The sequence below is a fragment of the Dermacentor albipictus genome, chromosome 1 (genome assembly GCF_038994185.2).
Source record: "Dermacentor albipictus isolate Rhodes 1998 colony chromosome 1, USDA_Dalb.pri_finalv2, whole genome shotgun sequence".
NCBI classification, from domain to species: domain Eukaryota; kingdom Metazoa; phylum Arthropoda; class Arachnida; order Ixodida; family Ixodidae; genus Dermacentor; species Dermacentor albipictus.
The window spans coordinates 462,933,010-462,943,353 of NC_091821.1; the positions used below are offsets into that span (position 1 = coordinate 462,933,010).

Below are 10,344 nucleotides of genomic sequence, written 5' to 3' on the forward strand. Positions count from 1 at the left end.
CGTCTGTGAATATTATCAGAGTGGGCTTTGTAAGCCTTTGTAAGGTCCTGCATGAGTGCCTTGATCATGGAGTTGGTGTCAGGTCGTGAGTAGGCAATCCGTAATTCATCAGAGGAAGAGGAGGCCGATCTTGCCTCACTGTCAGCGAGTTCATTACCAAAGACACCACAATGGCTAGGCATCCATTGAAAGGTGATCACGTGGCCACTTTACTCGGCACTGTGATAAAGTTCGACGATTTCCAGCACGAGCAGATATTATGGTCCTTTCTTTAAACAGCACATATGTGTGTGTGCGCATTCGGGCATTCGTGACGAGAGTAATCTTAAAGACGAATCAGCGTGCACCGCAATCGGGAAAGGCGCCGTTACAGCGGCACATGAGGACTAAGAAAGAAAAATGCTGTCGTCATGGCGTCACCGCCCTGGTTTATTATTGCCGTCCTCTTGCTTCTGTAGCCGCACAGAAACTCGCCTCAAACGCACAGCTGGTTGCTTTACACTAACACGTCTGTTCATCTGGTAACCTGTTTTACGAATCCCCCTTTGCAATTGACGCAGGCGCGGGGTAGCCCGAAAATAAAAGAAAAAAACGCGTACGCAGAAGTCCGATGCTGCCTACTGCTACTACCATCCAGACGGAAGCCGCCAAGAGGTATTGTTCTTGTTCTCATAGAAAGGTATTGGGATAGCGCAGAAAAACAAGGACTTGTTCTTGTCGTTGTCGGCTTTATCATATTACCCGTACCCACGAGGAGGGACTGGCCAAGGCTGCGATCTAGATGTAGGTCCTTGTGATATACTGGCAGTTTGGTTTGGTTTGGTGCCTACGGATATGGCTCAACCCACTAGTATAAGGGGGATCGGCCATGAATCCGGCGGCAGTAGGTAAGAAGGGAAGGATACTTAAATCAAATTTCATAATTGAAGAAGGTGACATTAGCTGGCAATGTCCAAACACTGTATGTGCCTTCTGGCTAGGCTTTATCATGTTGTTGTGAACGATAGCGGTGCATACCCACTGCAGGAAATTGACTACGAATCAGGTAGTTAAAAGAAATGGACAAAAAGAAAGGATATTGCAAATTGAAAATTGGCACTTAAAATTAAAACGTCTAGTGTGCGAAGGAGAAGTTGAAAAAAAAAAAGAAATCAACACTGATCTCAGAACATAAAAATTGAGAATATTGTTGCTTGAAACATCTATTTTTGTCGTTTCTTTCTGTCTCTGTCTTTCTTCTTATAGAAGTCTGGCTTCTTCAAATTTCTTTTTCTCTCATCCTCTAACCGTTTCACACGTTGAAAGAAAGGCACGCAAATACGCTTTTCTTACGGCGCCTTATCCTCGATCTGCACTTTGTAAGCTCGTCGTCGTCATCATAACCCCCTTATCGTATTCAAATAATAATTTCATTTAGCTATCTCCTGCCGCGCGATTCTTGGCCTATCTCACTTAGTAGGTGCGAGCCATGACAGATAATAATAATAATAATAATAATAATAATAATAATAATAATAATAATAATAATAATAATAATAATAATAATAATAATCATAATAATAATAATAATAATAATAATAATAATAATAATAATAATAATAATAATAATAATAATAATAATAATGTGAGCTGCACCTGCTCAGAAGAGGCGCCTAAGGTTACACTGCAGTAGCGATAAGAAAGAAAAAGAATGGAGCCGCACGAAGCTGTTGCCACCAGCGCTAAGCCAGGAGAAACTGCACCTCAACAGAAACACAGCGACTTTAACCACGGATTCGCTACTGCGCCGCCCGCGCCACCCCCTCCGAACTTTAGGCCACGCTTGCTTTCCAAAAGCGAGCAGGGTCTTGTTCCCGCTAAGTCTGCTCCCACCTCGAAGCCGGCACCACTGCCTGTTCGCCACGACGTCCCAAAGGTGCACCAGGAAACCCCTATTGCAATGGCCACACGCAGCGCCGATCAGGTGCAAGCGAGGCCCCAAGGCATCTCGCTTGCACTGCCACGCCGCGACTGCAACGTCATCCTTAAAGACGTTGCTGGAGAGCAACGCGAGGCGAATCAAGAGCTGCCAGCGGATAAAGGAAAGCCGAAGCTGAAGCCTGAGCAGAGCTACTTTGCCTTAACAAAGGGACCGTTTCGCACACAGGTGAGAAGGCTGGTTAATGATAATAATAATAATTTTATTAACATATATTGTATGTGCAGTTACAGAAATCAGGTTCACCTAAGGCATCACAGTGGCTTGCCACGCGAAACCCGACAGTCAGTAAAAAGAGTCAGCCACGAAAACGGACCATTTTACAAAAGAAAACGAATGAGAGCGACACTGAAAGCTATTTGAGGACGACAAAATACAAGGCCCCAAAACAGGTAGAAACCTGAGACACGTTTCAAAATGATGTAGATAACTAAATATAACGTCCATAGTCATACCACACATAATTCCTCTATGTTTTTGCAACTATCGCGTATATATTCACAAGAGGTAATTTCGGAGGCCACAACATTAAATATGTCGGAAACGTAATCGGCTGAAGTATATTTACTAAATCTGGTACGTGTGTGAGGAACTGAAAAAAAAATACGGATGTTTGACGTAAAGGACTGCAAAACACAGTGGGGACTTTTAAGTGTATCTGTCCAGAAATGTTTGAGCACCACCGTTTGAACAACAAGTGATAATAAATTCGGGAATCTCAACATCTGAAAACGGTTCACCTTTTGTGGCCTGCAAATGTCAGAAGTAACACTTTCTTAAACGGGCTCAGAACCACCCCTCGCGCTTGGTTAAATAACATCACGGGTATCATACGGTGTTGTTAAAATCTCAGTCCTGTTTTGCCGTCGTACGCGGTGCATGCATGGAGCTCGCAAGCGGATCGCGAAGTTACCTTTTTCTCAAACGCTCTCTTTTATCAACTGAAGGCTGTGTCTTCGCTCTCTTCGGGACGCTTTATTTCGTCAACGGATGCTTTATTTTGTCATTCTCTTAGCTGCTATCTTATCGCTCTGAGCTGCTAAATAAAGAAGCTACTGTTGTGTTAGCGCTTCCCCGCACGAATAAGGGCATTTACTTTATTTCGGGAAGGTTTGAACTGTGAATGCGGTACGCAATCACTACGCGTACAACCGCAGCGTTGTCATGGTACGTCTTTCTTTGATAGCGGTTAATATCTCATTGCTCATCCAGGGTTTTACGCGCCGTGGTTGCTCAGTGGCTATGGTGTCGGGCTGCTGGGCATGAGGTCGCGGGATCGGATCCCGGCCACGGCAGCCTCATTTCGATGGGGGCAAAATGCGAAAACTCCCGTGTGCTTAGGTGCACGTTAAAGAACCCCAGGTGGTCGAAGTTTCCGGAGTCCAGCGCTATGGCGAGCCTCACAATGTGAAAGTGGTTTTGGCACGTAAACCCCATAATATAACACATCCAGGGTTTATTGGAGTGGCGTTGCCGAACGGAAACTTTCCTTTCACTGGAATTGTCGATAGTGTCCATCGAAAACTGAGTGTAAAATTTGGACCCATTGGTGGTTTCCAGCAGATATGGACAAGGCGACATGCTTATGAAATGTAGCAGTATCGATAACAAAATTGCAAGCGTTGGGTCTAGAACATGACGAAGAAAGAAAGCGCAGCTGACAAGCGTTAAAATAGTGGCCAGCAACTTTTTGCTGTAACACTGCACCGTGAACTGAAGCAATCTGCGGGCGGATGTTGAAGTGATCGATGGAAGAGTTTAGTAAATTATGCAGAAGTAATTCTTCGCTAATTGAAATGCGAATAATACTTTCAAGGCCATATTTCGCAACGATATCCAAATAATCACATTTCAAGGGTAGCATGGATTTAAGAATATGTGTATTAAAATCGTCTACTAAACATGCGTTCAAATGTAACGTCGTCCTCCGAAAATGAGCCTTCAGCTTATTCAGAAACGAGGTCAGGTTATATGTAGGTGGTCTATTTATTGCCATGAGTGAAATATGGCTCAGCTGGTTTTAAATCTTTAGTGCCAGAGATTCCACGCTGGAAAAATTACTCGCTACGTGCTCCACGATCCAAATATATTGAACAAAAATTGCAATTCCTCTTTGAGCGCTTCGAGTGAAAAAAAGAAAAGGAAAGGAATTCCGGAAGAATGAGCAGGCCTGTTCCAGCGGAGGATCTATCTATTTAGGCAAGAACAAAAACGTGCAATTTATGTAACGTGCTGTCAACGTAAGACCAATAGGCATCCCAGTGCTTTCGTAAGCTGCAGATAATAACAGGGATTCTGGTAACTGCTGTTGCAAAGGAAAAATAACGATCAAATGCTTGAAAGTAAACCAAACTTTCGCCCACGGCCATGAGATAACATTCAAAAGTGATCTCGGCAATGAATGATCGGGTGTTATGAACGGTTACCTTAAGCACACAAGATCATTCCCATGGTTCACACGGATCAAGGAAGCAGCATCCTCCTTCTTTGCAAAAACGTTTCTGTCTTTCGTCCACACATATTTATAATTAATTTCCTTTCCCTTCTTCAAGGCAAGCCAGAACAGCTGCTTGTTTGCTGCTGTTAGGTTATCATTAAAGGAAGAAACACCCTTGGATCTTTATCTGATTTGCATAAGTTCTTTAGTTCATGATAGCAAGCTATCCAAGTTTCCTTCACGGATACGGAGGCAAACTTAACCACAATGACTGGAACGTCGGCTCTTTTGCTCGGTAGTCGATGGACGGCAAGAACGTCTCAGCTGTCGAAATTATTGATGTTCAATTCTTAGACATGATTCGCTGCAACAGCGTGCAAGCTCTCACCACGTGTAACAGGAAGGCCACTAAATTCTAGGTTTGGACGGGTGCTGTATTGTTCCTGTTTCTTCATTTCAGCTTTCGAAGTTTGGACCTCAGTCTCCTGCTCTTGCAGTTTGAGCGTGAGAGACAAAGTCTCCGAAATGGCGTGTTTAACTTCTTTTTCACTTGCTTCTATCCTAACGAGAAATCCATTATATTTAGATGACATGAATGTAATAGAACTCTGTATCTCGCTCATGGAAGACTGGAGCTTGTCGACAGTTAACGGCCACCCTAAAAGTTCATCGGTTTTGGCTGGAAGCGATACTAGAGAATTGAGATCAAGTTTAAGGGAAGAGAGACCGCCAAGTTTCTTATTTGTAGCTCCTATCTGGTATTGCAGAGCTTCAAGTTCATCTGTAGCAGATGAGTCTGCAGTCGCGGGCCAGTTTTTTGTCTTGTCGAGAATGACGACACTTCCACACGTCACGTTTAGTCGAACCCATCGAGATAAACGTTGATTTTGAAATTACATAACAGGATGAGTCCAAATGAAAAGTATCTTTACATTCTTTGCAACACATGGAACGGCCGTCATCAGGAATACGATCAGATCAATCTGCACAGGATAACGATGGCATAGCGCAGCCATAAGAAGATAAATGAACCCTAATACAAGAAAATACCAAGCCCTCTAGGGCAGTCGGCGGCACGTAGCGATCAAACAGTGAAATTAAGAGCCTTAGCTCACCTGGGCAGAGACAAACGTCATGCCGTGGCAAAGAATCGCCCCCGACTGCGGAAGATAGGGAATCTGTCCGGGCTTTTAACGGCAACGCTGAGACAAACAGCAGCCCTCTTGTGTACTGGCTAGCCCATGGAAAGGTGGTTTTGGTTGTGCGGGCTTGATACCGCCTTATGAAAGTCTTTCGGTCATCGCTCTAGGATGCTAACAGATGATCACCTAACTAACCTGGCTGCACGACGCATGCGCTTTGTCCGCATTCCCCTGTGGTGCCTGGGCAGAGAGAAAAGTCAGGCTGTATTAAAGAATTGCCGCCGACTGCCAATAAAAAAAATTACCGACGATTACGTTACTTCCTAATGCGAAATTTGAGCGCAGCCGGTCGTCTCGCTCATGGCTCAGAAAGAACTGGCAGATAATTTCGCAGTGGCGAACGGCGGCGGCAATTTCGGCTCGGGCGGTGGACATATACAGATCCGCCGCCACCGATCTGGCTCTCTGATTGCCACCGCACAGGGCGAACGTCAGCGGCAATTTAGGCTCGGGCGGTGCACATATACAGATCCGCCGCCACCGATCTGGCTCTCTGATTGCCACCGCACAGGGGTTGCATTGGAGGAGGAGCGAAGAAAGGAATTAAGTTCGAGCCGGCGCTTTGACAACCGGAGACTCGCAGGAAGAGGGGGAGGGGGGCGGCGTGTACACCCAGCGGCAAACGATGGGGGCAGAAGCGCGCGCAGCAAGCGGACAACACGATAAAGGGAGGAGGGAAGAGATAGCAGCGACTGACTGATGCCGCTGACGCCGATAGTGAGTCAACCCCAGCTGCGGAGTTTATTTATTTATTTATTTATTGAACATACCTTACAGGCCCCTTTACAGGGCATTGAGTAAGGGGGGTAATAAAGAAAGTACAAAGTAACTTGTCGGCGTACAACGTACGGCTCAAATTTGCAGTTTAACATAAAGGAGAGGAATCGATGATAATGTGGTATGACGGCAAGTACAAGGTCGGGCGGGGAAAAGGATAACACGAAGAGAGACCAGTTGGTTTCAGGGACAACGCCGCCGATGCCGACACAAACAATATGATACCCTCGCTTCCGCAGCGCTAAGAACCAGGTCTAGCCGTGGGAAGGTGGTCACGTATTCGTCGACGTGCCGGGGCCTACGTGAAATAACCGGCACGTCGGCAACTGAAGAGCACCCTATCCGCCACACAAGAACAGGGGGGGGGGACCCTTTCCTCCTCTTTCTGCATGGCGGCGACGGGGTTCTATGCAGTCACGTTATCTTGACTCTCTAGCGGCGTCAGCGGCATCCAGCGGTATCAGTCGGTCGCTGCTAGCGCTGGGGGGATGAAAGGGGGGCGGAGCTGGTTACGAGGCCGACGACAACGCCGACGACGACGCGAAACCCAGGAACGGACGCCAAAGAGCTGCGCTCTAAAAATACTAATAATAATAGCAGTGAGGGTTTACATTTCCCGTGCACCTTAGCGCGTCAGTGCTTGTGAGCTGGCCGACAGAAGTAAGGCGTACTGGATGGCACGAATAATTCACAGAAAAATTCAACAGAAGTTGAATTTAGAGAAAGCAAGTCCAAACTCATTCAGAAGATAGGACAAAAAAAGAAAAAAAATACTACCCGCGTGTGTGGTCTACTATATAGAAATCCGAGTTCTATTCTGAATAGAATTTTTTTTCGGCAGTACTCGAGGTGCTTCCTGCGGTGTATTTAGGCGACTGAGCAATCCATTTGGAGCTACGCGTGACATCACGTCGGTGGTCGGAGAGATATAGATGTTAGTATAGGCAAAATTAGCTGGCGCACGCGCGGTAGTGTCAACATCTGGCCGCCGCTGCACGAGCGAAAAGGCCAAGACAACTGTTCGAGAGAACACAGTACAAAAGCGAACATTTCGCTTAACAAGCAGTTTTGACGGTGACATGGTGCCCTGCAGCCTGCTTATCAGCCGATGCATGCAGCGTATCAACTTTCTAGTTCTACAGCCTCGCATTGACTTCTTATTCATGAACCCGGCACAAGCGGTTCGAGTGCGAAATCCAGCAGACCCAGACCGACGTGACCACGTTCACATGTATCGTGTCAAGAAGGTTGGGCTATTCAATCCACCTCTTGAAAATGAGTTAAGGGAACTGACGCTCGATTGATCCTACCCGCTAGCGTTTACATGAACTCGACAAGTCGTTTTCATTTCGACAAGCTGAATCAACCCGACCATACTAGGCTCACGTAAACGTAGATATAGGCTTCGTTTACATATACCAGAGGCGACCGTGAAGAGTCGGAAATCGATCTCGCTGAGGTCGACGTGAGTGTGTTTACATGTACCATATTCGGAACGGCATAGACAACGGCGATGCGCAGCGTCGAAAGAAGGCGTCACCACGTTGAAAAAGGTCTTCGGCTATTCAACCCACCCCTCGCAGACGAGTTGACCGAACTTATCCCTACACTCCCTTGATCCGACCCGGTATCCATTGCGTGAACTTGACGACCGATTTTCATTTCCATAAGCCGACGCGAGTGTGAGGAGTGAGAAATCGATCTGACTGGGTGAGTTCATTTACATGTACTATTTTCCGAACGGTATAGGCAACGGCTGTGCGTAGCGTCGAAACGAGACACCTCTGCGGTGACGCTGGAAAAAAGGGCTTCCTTTTGCCGCAGTCGTCCGCAACAGCTGAATTTCATGGCTGTTATATTTACATTGATGAGACTGCACTAAGCACTGCTTATCTTCACTTTGTATTCATATGATTCACGCTGCCGGCACATATGAGTGCTGACGTTGCAGTGTCTCACGCAAATCTCAGCGCTGTCTGGTCTCAGCCAACGGTGTTTACATGCGCTCTGCAAATGAATCGGGTGGGTCAACGTACCTTTTGCATCCGTGCTGGCTCAGCCCTACTCGAGGTTTGCTCAGTGCGACCTGGTGGTGTTTAGATGAACTGGGCAGGCCGATTGCAGGCCGACGAAGCGACTTGATTCACTTCTGCCGGATTCACCCGAATGTCCCCATAGACGCATTGCATAAAACACTGGAATGAGAACGCCAAGCAGTGACAAGGGTGGTATGCAAAGTTGGCCGACATGCTAACGAACAAACCGTGATAAAGTTCCCTCGACACGTTCTCCTCTATTAGTTTGTAGAGGCCGAAAAGACATACGACGCGCACGCATATTTATGTATCAGCGCGTGTGTTTCGCTATGGCGCGACGTGCGTGTCACGTGATGTAAGTTTCTCAGACTAAATCGCCGGATTTGTTCACCATGTCAACGTTCTGCATTCTCACAACATGTTGCACAGTCTGCAAATGACATATTGTAGGACTCGTTGCACTGGAATCTACGTATAAGTACGACGCCTTCTACCTCTATGTAAAAGTACAGTTTCACATCTTACCGCAACGTGCTGGCTTGGAGCGATGCAATTGATCAGGCCTCTTCACTAATTTCGAACATCTTGTGTTGTATATGCATGAGCCCAAAATCCATAAACTATAATGCCTTTTTGTTTCCATTCAACCCCATCGTAATGCTGCCACCTTGGCCGGCAGTCGAGCGTGAGTAACAGTCCACAGTAGCGAACCACTTATAGTTGTTGAAGGAACTGCAGTGAGAGGATCGGAAACTGAGTAACAATTGTGTTAGCAGTGACGCAGATCATGATGCAAATGCTGCAGGGATAAAACACAGCGCTCATGCAAGACAACAACATCAAAAAAAAATAAAACTATTTAAACAAGAGCAAGCCAGCTGGCAACTATAACGTCTCTCTCAAAACTAGAATGAGTGAACGCTACGAAAAGAGCCCCTTGAGGAAGCTCATTTTTCGTTTTGATATCTTTCTTTTTAATATTTTGAAAATTGGACACGCGTCATCGAACTGCCAAGAGTGAACTTTAGCGGTTAATGCAGGAAGGCAGGTTTCTCAATGGATAAGAAGTGGAAACGTAAAACTGGAAGCGTAAACATCGACAAAGTTGTCTAGAATTAAATTGAAAAATTGATTCGTGTGATTGCGCAGACGAATGCTGTCACTGTACGCGTTCAGACAGAACCTTGCTCATAATACTCTTCAGCCATTGGAGAAGAATGAAATGTTTATCTCACCTAACGGGGAGCCGAAACATTGTTTTTTCTTTGCAAACACAAGTTTTCGAAATAGTATTTGGATGGTAGAGAGACAGAAAGCTTCACCGGTTTCCTCTAAACCATTGCAGGTGGTCAACGACGTGAACATTCCGTTCTCGTTACACAGTGGAAACAACGAGGACGAGGACATGGCGGTGAACGCTTGCGTGGTAACCGCTGCCGTGGTGCTCATCGTCCTCACCATCTTCCTCATCTTCTTCTTGGTGAAGTCGAGCCAAAGGTTGAGTGCACTCGAGAGGACTACCGTTTCCAACGAGGAGCTGATCAGCCCCCGACCGAGGGGCTTCGAAGCTACGGACTCGTCAGTGAATGCACGGTCAGCAAGCGACCGCTATTCCGCAAGCTCCCGGAAATCGTCGCACGAGGCGATGCCAGATGAAGAAGCGGTGGGTGCATTGACAGAATCTGCTGTTTTTTCCGTCGTCACAAACGGGACTAATATCTGAAAACCTGTTTGACGAACACTGACATCTGGACAGCTAATTTTACGGCACGTCATCACAAAGCGATTTGAAACAGTGCCACCAAACGTGGCCGCTATCATATCATACCAACGTATCTTCAAGATATACCAACGATACCAACGTATCTTCCCATCAGCAAGTTTATAAACTTCAGCATCAATAAATATCGCTTT

General features: G+C 46.3%; 2 protein-coding genes across 2 annotated transcripts in view; one reads left to right on the forward strand and one right to left on the reverse strand.

Annotated features, from left to right (window-relative positions):
- LOC135902778 (phospholipid-transporting ATPase ABCA3-like) overlaps positions 1 to 5,565 on the reverse strand; it is a 173,572-nt gene extending 168,007 nt beyond the window's left edge. The window contains exon 1 of the mRNA XM_065433016.2: positions 5,531 to 5,565. The gene's annotated coding sequence lies outside the window, so the exon portion shown is untranslated. The remainder of the gene's footprint in view (positions 1 to 5,530) is intronic.
- On the forward strand, positions 1,691 to 10,344 carry LOC135905637 (uncharacterized). Its single transcript, XM_065436594.2, has 2 exons — positions 1,691 to 2,146; positions 9,776 to 10,344. Exons 1-2 carry the CDS (start codon positions 1,691 to 1,693, stop codon positions 10,151 to 10,153), a joined length of 834 nt encoding a protein of 277 aa, XP_065292666.1. The 3' UTR covers positions 10,154 to 10,344.

Coding starts and splice junctions, on each gene's coding strand:
- LOC135905637 (XM_065436594.2), top strand. CDS start 1,691: ATGGAGCCGCACGAAGCTGTTGCCACCAGCGCTAAGCCAGGAGAAACT. Junction 2,147..9,775: donor AGGGACCGTTTCGCACACAG/GTGAGAAGGCTG, acceptor AAACCATTGCAG/GTGGTCAACGACGTGAACAT.